The 19130-nt window shown below is 36.9% G+C and overlaps 1 protein-coding gene across 6 annotated transcripts in view; it reads right to left on the bottom strand.

Moving 5' to 3' along the window:
* Nucleotides 1-19130, bottom strand: part of PHKB (phosphorylase kinase regulatory subunit beta) — a 67826-nt gene that overhangs the window by 11448 nt on the left and 37248 nt on the right. For all 6 annotated transcript variants that reach the window (XM_027685168.1, XM_027685165.1, XM_027685163.1 and 3 more), the window contains 12 exons: nucleotides 16947-17041; nucleotides 11872-11927; nucleotides 11580-11673; nucleotides 9830-9913; nucleotides 9407-9511; nucleotides 8499-8581; nucleotides 8327-8417; nucleotides 5912-5973; nucleotides 5661-5823; nucleotides 4747-4828; nucleotides 2595-2652; nucleotides 764-854 (listed from right to left, as the gene is read on the bottom strand). In XM_027685168.1, coding sequence (XP_027540969.1) covers nucleotides 764-854; nucleotides 2595-2652; nucleotides 4747-4828; nucleotides 5661-5823; nucleotides 5912-5973; nucleotides 8327-8417; nucleotides 8499-8581; nucleotides 9407-9511; nucleotides 9830-9913; nucleotides 11580-11673; nucleotides 11872-11927; nucleotides 16947-17041 — 1064 coding nt within the window. The remainder of the gene's footprint in view (nucleotides 1-763; nucleotides 855-2594; nucleotides 2653-4746; nucleotides 4829-5660; nucleotides 5824-5911; nucleotides 5974-8326; nucleotides 8418-8498; nucleotides 8582-9406; nucleotides 9512-9829; nucleotides 9914-11579; nucleotides 11674-11871; nucleotides 11928-16946; nucleotides 17042-19130) is intronic.

Raw genomic sequence — 19130 nt, forward strand, 5'->3', positions numbered from 1 at the left:
ACACTGTTGATTAAACTTTGTTGAAATAGAATACTAAAATCCTGAAAGACCTTTTGCTCAGCTGCCACCCACGTGTTGTCTTATGTTCAATTACAGAGGATGGCTACATTTTCATTAAAGAAGTCTTTCAAAACTTTTGTGAAATAAGAGGATATATATATATATATATATATATATAAATTTTAGAAAGGTTTGGTTGGGAGGGCACCTTAATCTGCTCCAAGCCCCATGCAACCTGGCCTTGAATAGTCCCAGGGATGGGGCAGCCACAGCTTCTGTAGGCAACCTGTGCCAGGGCCTCACCACCCTCACAGTGAAGAATTTCTTCATAATATCTCATCTAAACCTACCCTATCTCATTTTGAAGCCATTCCCCCTTGTCCTGTCTCTGCATGTTCTTGTCAAAAGTCTCTCTCCAGCTCTACTGGAGCCCCTTTAGGCATTGGAAGGGGTTCTAAGGTCTCCCCAGAGACCTGAAACCTAAAGAGTTTCATGCAAATCATGCGTCTTCCCCTCTTACTCAAATGCTGAACTGTCTTTTCAGTCCCATTCTGTCACTGATTAGAAATAGAATTATTAGCCAATTCCATATGCAATTATTAAATATATCTTTATTTTCTCTGGATTTTTCTTCTTCGGTAAAGATTTTTTAAGCCATTGGGGACTTTTAAAAGAAGCATCAGAGGCCTTCAAAATTAAAAAGCCATTTGTTTAGTTTCTCTGTTATCATTCCTTAATACATTTCTGAGGAGCAAAGACTTACCTGCTTGCCCTGAACTAAAACATTAGTAATAGATGGTGCAAGGCTGTCCACTAGTTTACCTAAAAGACTTGCTGCGAAGCGCACAACAGACCTGAGGGCAGAAAACAGAGCAATCCCACTACATATCACAAGCTAGTTTAATGAATTCATAAAGCAGTTTAATGTCTGCCACAGCAGAGATCTCAAAACTAACTCGGTGAACACATCATTATTTATCAAGTGGAATTTGGATCAGATTTTACGTACTCTTCTACGGATTTTCATTTTTTAGTCTAGATATAGGTTAATGGATCAATAATATATCTCGTTAGAACTCATTAAACTGCCAGCTCCATAAAAAGCTTCTTGTTCTCTTCTCAGCAGCATCTTGAAAACAGACAGGTAAGAGATGCCAGCTCCTCTTTTAAGACATTTTCATCATTTTGCAAGATAATAGACTAAAAAATTACCAAGGTTAAGGAAGAGTCAGAAAGATTTTGCAAGAGAAAGTACAACACGTAACACCAAGGCTTTGTTGTGTGTTCCATGCTGAGGTAACATTTTGCATGTGTAGCACGAAAAAAAGAGACCTGTGTAACCTGCTAGGCTCAAAACAAGCTGCAACTTCTAAGAAAAACATTTTTCCATATATGCAGTTGATGGCTAAAGATATGAATACTTTTAATAATTTCCTGACAAAATACAAACCTAACAGGCCTGTAATTGAGCTTTTCTAGCACAGGTTTTGAGGCTACTAAGAATCATTTATTCACAGAGTTAAGGAACAAATTGTAATATTCTATAGTGTTAGTAAAAGCTCAAACAGTTGATGCTGATTCCTGTGAAAACTGCTACACACTTCTTAAGGTCAAGAGCGAAGCATTTAAAAATGCATTAGCTGATACTATCAAAATGCAAATAAGCAAAAAAATAATCTCACAGAGCTGCACTTCAGCTTTCTGGGCACTTTACCTGTTTCCCATGTACCAGTAAAGTAGTAATATGTGGGGTTATAGAAGAAGAAAATTTCTGTGCAAATGCAGCACTGTAGCGCAACACCAACCTATATGTTTGTCACATGGCAATCATGGAAGAGAAATGAAAAATAGTTTACATATTTTGTTTCTAAAAATACTTTTGATTTTAATTATTTACAAAAAAATACCACCAAGGTATTTTGGTTCTACCTCATTATTGGCAAAGGCCCGTTTAACTGTATGAAGAGACAAAAATGAAAAACAGTTTTATATTTACAGACTGCTCTGTTAGGAATAGTTACAGAGTGAGAGAACAGAGTGCAAGACAGGCTCAACTCATTTCTTTGATAAAAATAAATTAAATTTCTACTGAGCTTCAGGGCAAAGAAATTAATAAACAACATGTAAATATCAACCTGTTTGCTAAAACCTTTCAAAGTTATTGTGACAAAGTGAGGCTCAAAGCAAATTAATTCAGGGCAATAAATCTGTGTTATTGTATCAGTTTAACTGATTTATATCTGATCAGCAGCCTTGCTACAGAAAGCTATTGATAATATTTTATCATGCCCTGTAAGAAATAAGAATATTAGTAATTTTTTCTCATTATTTCAATTTAATGAGAATTGTACATCGGCAGTTTTGCACTCAGTGCAAAACCAGCCTATCGCTTTTCTATTTTAGAAGATAAAGTCAGAAGACACTTGTTAATGTTTTAAAGCATATTAAACCAGATCTTCAGCTGCCATGCACCAACACCATTTTGTCAGTAAAGCTGTCATTTAAGTGTGTAAGGATCCAGCCTTACTTTCTATAAACACATTAGGGCAAAAAAATGGTGTAAAATATAAGGAACACAATATGTGTATACAAACCAGAGCTTTCTGCTGCCAGCTCGTCTATAGATTCTTTCAATATGCTCAGCAACAGTACCTAAATGCATTTAACAAAAAAAAACAACAACCAAACAAAACATAAACAAAAAAGATGCACAGGTTTTCATTTAATAGTAATAAGATAATTTGATGAGATCGGTTAATTCTGAATCTGCTTTAGTAAAGCACTTTTTTATTATGCTTAACATCTAAAATTTAGATGTAATCAAATCCCCTGTCTCCCAGTACATGTTGTTATGCAAGAAGCCAAACCAGATTTCAGCTGAATTTGCTGCTTATGATATAGAGATGCTCATGATATCACCCCTTCTTGCTATATATTGGGGAAAATCAATCTACATACAGATTTGGCCTAGAAAGGTAAATCCCATCATAAGGTACATACTCAAACTGCAGAACCCAAGGTTCTGCTTCTCTTTTTAGATTTAGGTTTTATTGACTGTGTGATTATTTAATGTCAGTCTCAGTAGTCTCCAGTCGTAGGATGCAGGGAACTTTCAGTCAGTGACTCAGACTGTTTAATACAAAGTGCATATTAAAAAGGTTATCATCACACACCATTTCATGTGGGATGGCACAAAAAGGTCTCTACAAGTTAGTTCTGAATGGTCAGAGGCACAACAGCACTTTTTTTTTTTACATAGATGATTTCAACAGAGTGATCCAAGAGTCATTAAGTGGTAATGTTGATTGCTTACAGAGGTTAGGAAATCTGCCTTGAGATTTTTCTAGAGCAAAGAACACAACCTACAAAGGTCTAAAAGAAAGCTCCTGAGGCTCTCAAAACCTGACAACAGTACAGGTAACTGGCAGAAAAGCTACATGGGCCTAATGTGCAGATTCCAACCACAACCTGCACTGGGTGTCAGCCAATGAATTTTATTCCACTCGACATTGTTTTTCAGTACTGAGTGCAGTTTTGGGCACCACAACATAAGAAAGATATTATAAAGTGTCCAAAGGAGAGATATAAAGGCTTTCCCTTGTGGGGAAGCCGTGTGAGGAGCAGCTGAGGGCACTTGGTCTGTTCAGATGGAGAAGAGGAGACTGAGGGGACCTCATTGCAGGGACAACTTCCTCAGGAGGGCAAGAGGAGGGGCAGACACTGATCTCTGCTCTGTGGGGACCAGGGACAGGACTCCAGGGAATGGCCTGAAGCTGAGTCAGGATAGGTTTAGGTTGAATATTAGGAAAAGGTTCTTCCCCCAGAGGGTGGTTGGTCACTGAACAGGCTTCCCAGGGCAGTGAGCACAGCACCAGCCTGACAGAGCTCAAGGAGTGTTTGGACAATGCTCTCAGGCACAGGGTGGGATTCTTGGGGTGTCCTGTGAAGGGCTGGGAGCTGGACTTTGATGAACTTTGTGGGTCCCTTCCAACTCAGGATATTCCATGATTCTATGACATTTTTAATATAGCAATACGGATATAATATATGCTTATGTCAAAATGACAACTCTTCATCACAAGACTCAGCTGACACCAAAATTAATAAGGAGGGCTCAATAACATGAGGTGCTAAGTCACTCCTTGGTGAATAAGTAAGAGAATATTATTTGATCTGAACATTCCTCTTTTTCTGAGGAGTATTCTTATATACAAAGGCAGCTAATAAGCAGTCTGAAAAAAACAAAACACCAAAACTTGCAGCACAAAGGCCACGAGCCTCAGTAGCTTTCTGAGAATTATTTTACAGGAATTTAAATCCTATGCTCTAATACAAAGCCATAATAAAAAATTAGAGTAGGTTTCACAGATACATTGAAGTCAGATTACATCAAAGTAGAATAAAAATTAAGTATAAAGACTCATATATTTCATACTGTTACAGACATACAGACTTGTCTTAAGTTTTCCACGCAAGGTCAAATCCTCTATTTTTTTAATGCACTGAAAATTACAACTAGACAGAGCACTGGCCTACAAACAATCTAAAAGAGTTCATACATTCAGCAGCTCATTCCCCACCATGCTATGAATTTGCATGTCCCATTTAATGCAGAAATTGCTTTAAATGGCAGAGAAAACAGCTACACAACTGCTGGCATGCACAGCTATTATTCATGTTCATTGCAACCAAACATACATCTGCTTCCTCAAATACTCTGAATAGTCAAATGAAAGAAGCTCTTACCTTCCTTGGTGATAAAATTCGGTCCTTCCCTTTTAAGCAATATACTCGAGAGTAACGCTTGACTTGCCAGGCAATTGCAGTCCTTAAAAAAGAAAAAAACCAGCAACAACAAAACCACAAATAGCCTTCAGATTTTCAGTGAAGCAAAACCAGAACAGCTATTAAAAATTTCAAGTACAGTCAAAGGGTTTTTTTTTTTTTAATTTAGGAAAAAGTCTACAAATGTTGTTTTTAAGGGGATTTCACAACTATTCCATATACTATGTGTGCTGTACCCTTGTCACTGCTGCTTGCAGAGGCTTCTCTGTGCTTCATATTAAGTTGTGATAATTTGACCTTGGAAATGTTTCCTGACTTTTCTTTCTCAGGTCCTTTCATTTAGAGCAGAAATGCTTGTAATGACATAGGGAACCAAGTAGAATACTTTGTGGTTTCGTATCAAACACTAGATCTAGAACAGATACTGGTAGTTTTCCTCTATGTACAGGAAAAATGCCAGATGGGAACTTTCCCTTGATGTCATTAAGAAGTTCCCAGTGAATACCCACTACTCAAATCTTTTGAATTTCAGTTTGTGAATAAAGTATCTATTCCTAAGACACATAACAAATGGATCCCCTTCTAAATGGTCATTTAGGACCAAAGATGATTGGGGTAGCTGGGACAACTGACAGGCAGCAGTTACTGCACGAAGGGCCAGAGGGTTCTGTGATGCTAAGATGAAGGACTGTAAAGAGGAAGATTCTCTGAGTATGAAGAGGAACATCACACATTTTATGTTATTAGCTGCATTATTAACACTGACCATGACACTAATGCTGACCTAAGCAGGCTGCTCTTAAAAAGAATATCGATACGGAATTTCTTATTTCACAGGAACGAAGTTACACTGTATTTTTATCAAGTTTTCTTACATTAAGTTTCTGCAGGATCTCATATGTTGACTTGTTTTTCCAGTCATTAATATTTACATCTGGTTGCTGCTCAAGTTCAGAAGCATTTGGAGTACTAGACTGTCTCTTGACTTTTGAATGTTTTGGAAGATCCAATTCCTCCAAACTCTTAAATACAGGAGCCCTGAAAAATAAGTATTTCATTTCTTCACAGTTCAGAACATATTTTAACTATCAAATACCACATTGTTACTATTTTTACATAGCCTTACTCTTCCGTTTCAGTGATTCTTAGGAAGTCAAGTTGTTCAACAACTGCTCCAGATATTAATGTCTGAAATGAAAAATTGAAAAAAATTATAAATGTGTTACTATATAACTGTCTTTTGATTTCAGTATGCTGCTGGTGGTTTCAACTGACAAAGTAGTTTCTTTATTTACAGTTCCAAATATTTTTACACTTTCAGAGTATTTTTCCTCTCTCATAAGGAAAATGACAGCCTAAGACAGCAGAAGTCTCCTGAGGCTGCTGTCTCTTCTTTGCTGGTGTTTTGTTGTTCTTTTGCCTAGAATTTATGGCTTCATCAAGCAATGTCCATCCCTCAAAACTCAAGTCTGATGAAAACACCTGAGATCAAGGATTTGCATTTGAGTCCTGCACAATACCCATGTTCTGGATCATATTGCTCGTTATTTCACAGATTGCTGAAGGACGGGCGGTTTTCCTGTCAGTCTCAGCGATGTTTCAGGCAAACACTACACAACAACGTTCCTACTCTGTAGTCATTCCTTAATCCAAGCATGCCTGCCCTAAGCTTGCACATCAAATACAGCTTACAAATACATGCACCTCAAAAGATTACATACCTGAAACCAAATGTTGCATTTATCTGATGTAGTCATTGCAATTTGTTCCTTCTGAATTTATGCAAATTCCCTATTTATCTACTGCCAGAGGGAATGTATTGTACTACAGCATTTTTAAGACTGCTTTTGATGGTTCTCATTAGCTAAGTAAAACTGAGTGTGCATTATGAACTTCTATATTCCATTTTCCTTGTACATGAGCTGCAGTAAAATATTGATCTCTTACACTGTGAGATGACTGAATATAAAAAAACCTGCTTTGCCTTTATTACCAGTGTCATTCATTCTTTGCCTTGCACATCTGCTTGAACACAGGATGACAACGAAGGGTAATATCAGAAAAGAGCTGCAAATCTTCTGAGCATACATATTTTTAAATGAAATCAGATTTGGTATATTTTACAGGAAAAAAAGAGCATTCACCCAGTTAGAGACACACATTCTCTCTAGGCACGTTTACCATGTGCATCTAAATGAAGCAGCTGAATACAGTTCACAAAGATCAATATATATTTTGTTGGAATAGATGAATTATTCAAGAAAACACCAGGAATTAGACACGTCCCTTGTTCTTTTCCCAAATCCTTTCCTATAATGAAACAAGACTCTTAACAAAACGTGACAACTGTGCAACAAGACTGAGAGATTCTAGTTCAACTGCTGGAGAAGGGACACTGTACCCCAGCAGGAAAGGCACCCACTACCATCTCCATTTGCCTTAAAGTGAAACAAACATTTGTTTGTAGTTTTCCCATGTTTTAGTGGCTAATAAATAAAGCAAAGACCAGTGACTGTCAACACCTTAAACCCTTTAAAACTGCTCCTTACTTTTTATATTAAAAAAAAGATTTTTCCAGAAGGTCCAAGAGTATGAAAGCAAAAGTTTACTCCCTGACAGTTGTTTGGTGTAGTGCTTAAAATAAGGACACATACAGATGGAGAAATTTCTCGCCTGATAATCACCAGTTGAATCAATGCAATGCAAGAAAGTCCTTGCAGTTAAAAAAACCAAGAAACAAACCAAACCACAAACAACAAACGCTGTAGCCAAATGAAAGGTTCTCCCTGGACCTTTGCTATAGAAAGAGTCCATGGTACCAGGAGAGACAACATGACCTATACAGGACCAGGAGAAATACATAAATATTTAAAGATTCCAAGGATGTCTTGAACCGTCATAGGTAGGAGCATTTCCTTTAAAAATGACCCAGCTCTTCTACAAATTAATGATTTTCTAGGGAACAAGAAGTCATAATTGCATCTTTGGTCTTCTCTCTTACAAAAAAAGTGTTCTTCAATAGGTGTAAACTGAGACGAACTAGCACATACAAGTTTGTAAAATCAGCACCTGACTCAGTAATTTTCACATTTTAATGAATAAATGTTCCTGCTTTAAGATGAATTCAAACAGCAAAGATGTTAAAACCAGATCTTAGTTCTTGTAAGAATTTTAATATATGTGAAACACCTTTTCTCCCCCCTCGTTGATTACCTAATCAAAAGAAATCCCTCAGTGCTTCACACCGTGCCTTTATCCTTTGGGAGTAATTTCACAAGACTGCCTAACATAAAAAAATCCTTCTCCCTTCTGAAAATCCTCTGTGAAGATTTCGACTTTCAAAAGACTCATCAAAAGGAATTAAAAAAACCCCACGTTTCTTTTGAGACAAACCAAAGTGTACCAAATGTCCTGAGTCTTGACTCCTTAATTTTATGATACTAGATAAAATCCTTAGAACCACGTAAAAAGCAAAAGTAGTACGAACACATGTACCCATATTAGGAGGTAAGGACACAACATTCAGAAAAAACCAGCTTACCTGTACTCTGTCAACATGAACTTTCACTCCTCCAACAACTCCCTTTCTAAAGGCTGCCAACATATCTAATATTGGACTGAATCTGCTCCCTCTGAAATTTGAAACAGAACTCCATTAATCTTGCAATTAGGTAAATACCACACATGCAAATCATGCTTTTATCTCTCTCTACCTTATATTGTCCTCACGGATAAGCACCACAAACAGGGGCCGACCGTGCATCTTCCAGTACTGCTTAATGAACTGCAGGGCATTCTAGGGAAGAGAAAATATGTTGGTCACAGAAAATCACAAAACAACAAACTAAAGCACAATGTACCACAACATACAGTACAAGACATTAAAAGAGCTGTCTCAAAATAACAGCACTCAAACACCCAACAGGTTAAAACCACTATATCTAATCATCACGAACAGATTTCTTCAAGGGATACAAGCTGCTTTTCAAGCCCTGCTATTTCGTAAGTGTTCTGAAAATACTCATAAGCTTGTATATCAACCATGGAGTAAACCAGGAGACAGTGCAGGGTATTGAACTACATGCAGTGACCTAGGAAGTGTACATGGGGATCCAGGGTTTGAATCCCAGCCACTAGGGTGGAATAACCAGGGCCACCTTCTGTGCACTGGGAGTAGCTGCTCAAGCCCAGGGCAAGTGGCTGGTAAGCTCTGCACTGCTGCCCACCTTACAGGCAGGCAACTTCCAATATTTGTGCAAAATCAAGTAGTATTTCTTCCAAGTAAGGCTTTCATATTTCCCATAACACCAGTCTCATCCCTCTTTTCAGCCAAGAACATTTGTTTTCCCAAAGAAACAAATGATAATTTGCTTGCTGCCCTACAGCATTCCCAATCACTTCTGGGGCAGTTTTTCTGTCAGACAGAAATGCTCACTAGAACTCACACTGGGCTGTCAGGATAGTCATCTTAATACACTTTCCAGCTGCAAGATTATTTTTGTATTAAAAGAACACACATACAGAGTGTTCCCATTTCAGTCTTCTGTTTTATCAGATTTCCCAGTTTATTCTTCTTCAGGCTCTATTTTTGTCACTTTCTCAAAGGAGAAGTTACAAATACCTTAATGTCATCAATCAACATCATAACATCCTGAGACATGTAGAAATCACTGAGATCAAAAATGATGGAGTAGCAAACTACAGTCTTCCCCAGTATTCGATAGATCTGTTGAGAGAGAAAACTTCCATTAATCTTTTCACTAAAATATCTGAAGCACTGAAGTAGTTGAAAATGAAAATTTATTTTGAAACTATCAAAGTAATAATCACTGTAGAACAGCCGAATTAAAAAAAATAATATAAAGCCGACATATTTCATTTTTTATCCCCATTCAGCCAAGTATTCAAATACAAGGACTTGAAAGTAAGATATACACATAAAATAAAATTGAATTTCAATTATGTTTAAAATAATTCAGAAATTAACTCAATGCTTATCTAAAATATACATCAATAACAGGAAAATAAACATTTCTTGAACAACCTTTGATGTTCCAAGGCATCCTATAGGTCTGTCTGGTCTTCCAGATAATCCCAATTTCTCATTGACTCCCAAATGAAAGTAAGCCTGTAAGAAAGAATCATGAAAATTGATAAAAACAGCTTTTCTTATGCTCCTGCCATATCTTACAAAGAAAACTGTGTGTATTCTGCTCTGATTAGAAATAATGACCACATTTTAGGAATTGTTTTCTATTTGTGGGGTTTTTTTTAATTTGTGGTTTCCTATATTAGGTCGTCTTTTTACCTTCTTACTCCTATTACTTTTCTAATCTATGTAATTAAAATTTTTCAATTTGCTTAATTAAATCATTTTTTAAAAGGATCATTTGCATTAATTGTCTGGCCAGTTTTGCCTTCTGTAATGTTTTTTCCAGTGTAGATACAAAGGTAAAAAAGGAATATAGGAACTCTTTGAAAATCTATATTCTAATTTTAGTACAAGCCTGCAAAATTAAAGCATCAACAACACAAGCAAAAGGGAATTATCTTATTATTCATAGCTTGAGTCTTATTTATGTATGCCTAGTACATACGAAAGAAAAAATCTTCATTTATTACAGTATATGAAAATAAAACCATAAGAAAACAACTAAGCTGTGAGCAAGACAGTATAAACATACCAGATAAACCTGACTGAAAGGTGCAATTCTTCCTTATTTGGGCAGTTTCAGGTAAGGAACCCACCATTACTACAGAATATTTAGAATTCTGAACATTTTCCAAATTTCAATTTTTCTTTATGCTATAGGAAGATAATTCAGAAGCAAATGAAAACAAACACTTGAACAAACATTACACTCAATAGCTTTTTATTGCTGTCAGCTTGGGGCCTTCCTGATCCTGCTTATGTTTCTGCGTTAATAGCAAGAACTATTTAAAAGAGAAAATAAAATTACCTACATGACCTGTTCATCCAGGCTATGTAACCGTATTCAAGTGGGAAAGGAATGGAGCCACTAGAACACTAACAGCTTTAAATAACCCATCCTTGCATAACAAAACCAAACAGCTTCAACCTCTGCTTGTAGGAAATAATGGAGACGAGAAGAATGGCAGTAGACATGACAATTTAACACTAAAACAATCTTCCTTTTTGATTGAATGAAAAGCAGAAAATGCTTTCTTAACAAAACCAAAACTCCATTAGCATTGTAACATTGTCTCTTTCTTTGAAGACTCTTCAGCTTGAGGCCTCGTTGACAACACGGCTACTAAAGATGTTTTGTCTTCTAGCAATAGTACTCTATCTTGACCTGTTACAATCACAGCATCAGTTCTGATTCAGCACTAGAGCACTGAACAGTGCCTGGTTTCATGCAAGTCCAGCTGCTTCAAGCAGGTGTGGTTTTTCTTTTATTAAAATGCCATTCAATTCTAGATTATTAAATCTGCTAATAGCAAGAAATGGCTGTGAAAGCAGACCAGACTGTTGGGTTGATTTATGAGCATGAACCAAACTACAGGGGTCTTGCACACCATCTGTTTCTGCGTTCCCTTTTCTTTTATCAGTCTGTGCCTACAGAGTATTCTGCTTCTCTCCTGTGCTACACTCCATGTATGTTACCCCATTTTCTTGTTTTCCTCTTCTTTCTCTTTTCATTCCACTGCCATTCAAAACAGGTAGATAACAAGCTTGGGGAGATACAAGTCTAATAGTTTGATATAAATTCTTATTTTTACAAAAGAAATGTATAGTTAGATAAAAAAATATTAAATGTAAAATTCCTTACTTTGACAAGTTCTTTTTGAGCCCATATCTGAATTGGTTCCACCTGCTGGGGGGTCTGAGTTTGGATTCCATAGGTGTTCAGAAAAACTTGTAAGCTACAAATGAAATAAGGACAAATTTAATGACAAATCATAGAACAGTCTTAGTTTTAACAATTATCTTGGCAGGGGATACACAAGTAGCAGTATTTTGTTCTACGCCATTTAAGATATCTATTGTTCAACCCTACCCTAATTCTTAATAAAATTCTGAATAAATTAAAATTAAAATTCTTAATAAAAGTAAATACATACCGCTGACTTTCTGCTATGAGGGCCACATGTACTACCAAGTCATTTTCTAAAGGACCCTAGAAAATAATGAAAAAAATATTATTAGCATTGCTAATTAAAGATTTTGTTCAATATAGCATGAACAGGGACAATGGCTATTTGAACAATTCACAACTACGACAGACATCACTGTCTGCATTTCTTTTTCTTACAGCATGAACAAATTGAAAGAACACCATAGCACTAAAACTTGTCAGTCTCAAAACTATGGGAAGACTGTCCTATCACTAAGACTCTGCAAGATGCATTTTGGAGAATCATTAATAAACAGATTTCTGGTAATCATTGTTCAGATTAGTTTGGGGTTTTTAATTAAAAAGAATCACATAGGAAAAAACACTACATTTCATACGAAAATTTAGAACTTATCTAATCAATGTATCACCTATATATGCCTGATACAACCTAATGTTTTGATACACGTTTTTGTAATGAGTGAAATAATTCAGCTTTTTGGGTAATCAATAAAATTCACTTAGAAATAACAACCTGATGATTTCAACCCTTTACTCCGAAAAATTGTGATCAGACAGGTAACTGCATTTCCTCACATTGTTTATTACACTGATACTAGTATTTGTTTCAAACATGAAGTATTTTACATCAGGCAACTACGCAAACAGGAGTGAATTCAGCATGTTGGGTGAAACCACTGACTCAGCTCCCTGGGTCCTGAAGTGCCAATTCACCTTTCTTATCGCAGTGGCAGCAGCACTACAAGCTAAAAAATGCCATGTCCAAGTTATTCCTTGTTCCTTTCTTCCCTGGCATTCAACAGCTGTAAAATCAACAGACCTAACAGCAGCTCACACTTTCATTGCTAAAATGCTTTTTGTCTCCTCTTGTCTAGAAACCAGCAGAACACAAATAACAGAAGTTAAACACATCTTCTATCAATTGTATAAAAAGACAGCATTTTCTGTGACGATAGAGAGATAGATATATTGATTTAGAACAGGAAGCTCAGAGTGAATGCTTGCTTGCTCAGGCATCTGTGAGCCTTGATATCAAGTTAGATCTTAGGGATTTGCAGAAGAAATTCTTGATAACATTCTCCCAGAAGTCTGTCAACATTACACTTCCACTACAGATTTTGGACTTTTTGCCACATGAAATGGAAAGTACGTGCACAAAGAGACCAGATGAAGAAGTCAGAAGTTCAAGTGACATTAAAAGATTTTACTGCTCAGAATAAGGTCATTGTGCCATTACTTGCATTTATACAAACAGTAGGAAAACTCAAACCAATCCTTTACCATAATAATTGTTTATAAAAAAAAAACAAAGCCCCCACACACACATCTGAAAACAAGACTGTACTGATTCATAGACAGCCTGTGATCTACCCTGGGGGCTGGTCTTCAAGTTAAGACTCATTTATTACTCTATCAATGATGAAGTTAGCAGGACTTTCTAACCACAGACTGTAAGTTGTACACAAATCCATGTAATCCACATGGCCAGCAAGGCACATCCCTCTCCAATCCCAGCACCAATTCCTCTCACACACAGCCGTGCCCAAGGACACGATTCATTTGGAGCAGTCAATAAGTGGTGGTTCTAAAACCTCCCAGAACTATGCAAACTGCATCTGCAGCACAACTGGCACAACAAAAAATCTGTGTGAAAACTTGCTAGACCTTTAAAAGTATTGTGGAAAATTTTAACTGTAATTGCTGTACAACTACAGGACTGCTGTACCATTAAACATGTAACATTATTTTCACTGCCATTTGACATGTCACAGCCTGAAGAATGACAAGTACGGCCTAAAGAAACACAGATCAAAATAATTGATACAACACTCAAAAAACTATGTCACCCTTTTCAATAACGATTGTTCTAGATAGCATTTGCTGCATATTTTTTTAAAAAAAGAGATGTGGAAAAGCATTAAACTCCTAAATATTTCACTAAATAAATCCTGTTGTTGTTAAAAGTTCCATTTTAATGTGTTGGCTTTCACATTTGTCTAATAAGGCAAGGTCAAGTATTGTTCACACAGCATCAATCACCATCTCCCCAGGACACAACAACAGACCCCTCCTGCCCAGGCTCAACCTTCTGCCTTCCATTTCCACATTGGATAGCAGGCAGAAGGGGCTGCTTTCAACTATATTCTGCACGCTGTGTGGATGATAAATATACCTCAGAAGGCCAAGATAAAATAGTGATCAGTTGTTTTTCCTCCCCAAAAAGGAGAACAACAAAAAAAAATTAAAAAATCATAGTTTTTTAACAAGGTTATAAACCATAGGATAAAGGGAAAAATTCTTGACTCCGTCCCTGGCACAAGCAGAGAAAGCAGCTCAGTATTAGTCTTTTGCTGCACTCTCTCTGGACAGATGTTATCACTATGTGCCTCTCTGCTTACAGTGCCAGGAAGTCTCAGAACTCTGAAAAAAACCCATTCATTCTGAGCATGTGAGAAAGTGGGAACAATATCCAAGAACACCGATGGAAATTACACCTACTGAGCTTTCCAAGCATATGGAGCAAGGTGAGGCAAACAGAAATAGCCCACAACAGAAGACATTGTACTTGACCCAAATGACCCACCTTGCTGCTACTGAACTCCAGCCTGATTGTCACAGAGTACATCTGCTCCTGGAAGCAGCTGGACCCTGCTGAACACTGTGTGGCCATTGTTACTGACACACGAGGCTCGTTAAGTGAAATCCAGCCTGCACACACATGTGCCTCAAATCCCAAAACAGCATTTGACACATTTAGAATTGTGTTAACTGTGATAGACAATTATATTAACGGGAATGAAAGCATGAATATGTTTATAATTATTATGACAAAACAAATCATCCAATATGGTACATCTCTCTAAACCATCCAAATTAGACATGTTCCAACCCTAAACATAACTTGGGTAGCTGAAAAATCTAAAAATATCTCAGTCTACCTCCACTTAATAATTTTAGTTCCTTCTTTACACATTATCTATTTCCCTGAAAATAAAAAAATAAGCAGCCTACTATTTTAACTATTCTTTTCGCAATTCCTTTCATCAATAGGTATTAATCTCAATTCACAGTAACTGAAGTCACAAACAACTGCCAAGTCTACATAGCAAAACACTAAAAGAATACAATTAATTAATTGTTACTCTAAACATATATTCCAACATAATCCAGCAGACAAATTAGTCTTACTATGGCAATTTAGTAAGATGATTTTTTGTTAAATATGAAATTAAACATAAGACAGCAATAAATCAGCTTTCACATATGCCAGTAAAATGCAAAACAAATCCAGAAATCCATCCTACCTCATTTTTCAAATGTTGTTACCATCCAGGCCTCCTTCAGACTACATTCCCCAAAACAGAATGCAACAACCAAAACTGTGTTATAATCTCTCCTCAATACAGACACAGTAAAAAGGAGTAACCAAATAAGCTATTCTAAGGAATCCAGTTCTAAAGAGTCCTCCTCGCTGAACTAGAATTCCCTGCATTATCTTCTTTCAATAAAGTGAACGGTGTATGGATGATTCCATTTTCTTTTTACCTTATGAATGGGATCTAACCTGACCATTAGCACTGCAAAGCAAAAGGAGAACCTCTCTGACTGCTGTTGGATTTTGTTGTGTTTTGGAACACAGACTAAAACCAGCAAAGAGAGCCCTGTTCCAGCACCACACATGCACTCCCCCAAGAGGAAACATATGGACACAGCTTCCTGGAAGTATATTATTCATTACCACTTTTGGGAAGCTCTTAGGGCAGAGGCTACTTCTCTCTGAAGATCTGGAAATTCTCTATCATATATTGGGTACCCCAAATAGAAGTAAAAATGTTTTTCTGCTAAAACATTTCCTGATGAGTGATGCGGTGCCTTTAGAACAAACCCTCATCTTCTTCAAAGTGTTCAGCTGTGGCACACTAAAAGTTACTGGTTTGAAGAATCAAAGGAAGAAGAGTTGGATGGGCTGCAGTAACCCTGACTCAATACAGCCCTCTTCTGAGGGCACTCCTAAAAGGGCACGTGGTATCAGCAGCTCACAAGTTCTGTTGCATTCATAACCCCATGAGGTAAGAAAAGACAAAAACTGGGAAAAAATGAAGTCGCTGAGCTTTCATTATCTCATATTAACATGGCAGAAGTGCTGCACTGTGAACAATGAAAGTCTCACTATGAATGAACCAACAGCCAAGGCAGGCGGATTACCTTGGTAACAGGAAAGAGGAGGAAACTGAGGGCTTAAGCAGCATTTGGATAAAACAAGAAAAACATTATTCAGTTCTGAAATACTTCATCTTTTATGCTTCAATAACAAATTCACAATGCTGAACAAGAAACTTCTTAAATATATATTCCTTATATAAGGAAACATAATGGCTGAAATACATCTTTTAGCTTTCACACATACAAGTTCTCACCTCGTTAATAAAAGAAGTCCCCTACATACAGACCACGTTTTCAAGTATTCCCCATCCCTGTTCACTCATTTTATCCAAATACAGGAGAACACGGGATCATAGAATCCTTAGGGCCGGAAAGGACCTTTACAATCACTAAGTCCAACTGCTAACCCAGCACTGCCAAGCCCAGCACTGAACCCTGTCCCTAAGTGCCACATCTGCATGTCTTTTAAATATCTCCAGGGACAGTGTCTCAACCACACAAAAAAAAAAGAACCTCATCCTTGTAGGTCTTAGGAGCTCTAAATACAAAAAAATATTAATACATTGAAATTGTTTCGGAGGAATAAAAAAAAGCATTTTTGAATTCCTGACATAACTTATAACTCAAAGAAACATATCTATCTATTAGCAACTATTTAAACTTACATTTTCTGTATCATTTTGACTGCACTGTTTAATCTGAAGGCAAATGTGTATCACTTCCCCAGAACTGCAGATGTTATAAATCTTCCTTTTAAAAGCAATCCTCCATCAACTCAGAAAATGTACATACACTTAATATTTTCCTTGCACTTTAACTGTTATATTAGAAGACCATACATAACATGTAGATGACAATTTTTCAGTGAAAATATTTTAAAACTAAGCCTACGCTTACCTGATTTGAAAATCTCATGCTCACATTCCGCTGGTCTTGGGGAGCTACGTACCGTCCAATAGGGTCCAGATCCTTAGGACTTATTAACTTGTCAGCTGAAAGTAAATGATAATAAAAATACAGAATGACCTAAGTACCTTCAGCAGCTTTTGTGAAGAAAGCATGCTAACTTATTTGATGGAGTTGGTTCTGCTGCCACAACCCTTGTTTTGGATCAATGACTTACAGATCAAATGGATATTCTGCAAAATTAAGAATCAGATATTGTAAAAAAACCTATTTAAATTTATTTGAAATCAAGCCATTTCTACATGGAGTTTTTTACATGGAAGGAAAAAAGCCCACCTAAAAATTCATTATTTTAACCTTCTCCTGAAAAAAAATGAAGTATTCCAATAAAAGTATGCTATTGAAATATTTCAACTAATTCCTTGAATAAAGATTCATAATCTACCATGAGCCACTATACCCTTCAAATAAGCATTCTACCAAAGTTGCATTTTGCCATGAAACTCTCCAAACTTTATTTAATTTCTGCTACAGAGTAGGCCACAATGCATTTTCATTTCTTCTATATAGAAGTCAACAATTTTGTACCTATTCTTAAAAGCCTCCACACTGGGCAACAAGCTCTCAACCTAAAAAAAGAAGTGACTCATGACTCCATTCAGCTGCAAGAGAAAACCAGCACTGCCTTGATAAGAATGTTTCTGAACACTGCACCATGTAGTAAATGAAGACAACAGTTTATAAACTCAAAATATGTCCTTACTGAAGCTTATAAGTGTTAGGAAAGAAGAGAATAGATGGTGCAGTGGAAAGAAGATGCTCAGGCAGCAGTGAAGGGCCCTGGCTGGGCAGTTCACCATGGAAGCTGTGCTGGAGATGCTGGTGCCGGGAGCTCTGCCAGCTACTGGATACTGCCCTGTCCTCAGCCTTCTGCTGGGACAACGTGGCTGGACTCCTGCCAGGACAGGACCCCATTCCTCTGCTCTGCTCCTGCAGGGTCATGATCCATGGACACAAAACCAGAAAAGCTAGATTATAAAAAAATTACTATGGACAAATCATTTATATACTGACACATGAGTTACCAGATCATATATAAGGAAATCAGTCATCTAAGCTCCAGTCTACACAGAATTCTTATGCTGGCTAAAGGAATGGAAGTTACTCGATTTATGTGTGATGCAATAAAATTGATGAACCAAACGATTTCAAGATCAATGGGCTATGCATCAGTTCTTAAAAGTAAGAGCGGTTTCCAGGATACATGTTCTATTACCACTATATTTTACATTGATTTACGTTGCTTAGTAATTAAAATATAAGGTCAGAATAATTTAATATTTAAAAGAACTATATCAATAGACTATTATAAAATATAACTTTCAATATTTACAATTTTTTTTAAAATAGGATCTCAGTGAATATTCATCACCATTATTACAAATACAAGTGTATTAGAATGCAAAAGCAGAGATTTCTTTGTTAGCTCACTATCTGCATCAGCAGCAGCTGACAACATTTAACCCATTTGGTCTACACTGTAAGAAATATTAAAAATCTTATTAAAACTAAGACTCTTAACCTAGTTCTAGGCAGCATTGAATCCACAGAACAAGATATAAAAATTATAAGGAAAAGGAAAGGAAAGGTAAGAGACCTACTAAATGAAAGACTGAGTGAATTTTAAGTTGCATGACAAAGCTGAATGCCTGGCATTCCTTTCCCTTGTTTCAAAATGGGGACCTTATCATAAAGGTTTTACAAACCTCCTCATCCAACATAAGGAGGGAATTGTATGAAAAATAGCATAATCATCTGCAAAACACATGCTTTTTTTTCATAAACAATTTTTTCAGTTGCATAAACATGTGATGCCCTCCAGTAGGCATCTGACACGCAGACAGTTTCATTGCCTGTTACTCAGAGTGTTTATAAGCAGGACCCAAATTTTGACCTCCCTACTTCTGTGGGAGGCAGAGAGATGTGTAAGAATTGACTCTGTTTCATGTTGCTGCATTTAGAAAAGTTTGGAGTGCAAGAGGCAGAGCCCAGGCCCAGAGACAGCAGAGGAATCTAAAGGTGATGCCGTGTGCCCGCCTACACAGCAGGAGCAAGGAGGCTGAACAAATACAAATTAATTGCTACCCTTGAGGCAACACAATGATTTCTGAATGG

Source organism: Neopelma chrysocephalum, unplaced genomic scaffold (assembly GCF_003984885.1).
Source record: "Neopelma chrysocephalum unplaced genomic scaffold, ASM398488v2 Primary Assembly neopelma1_68, whole genome shotgun sequence".
NCBI lineage: Eukaryota > Metazoa > Chordata > Aves > Passeriformes > Pipridae > Neopelma > Neopelma chrysocephalum.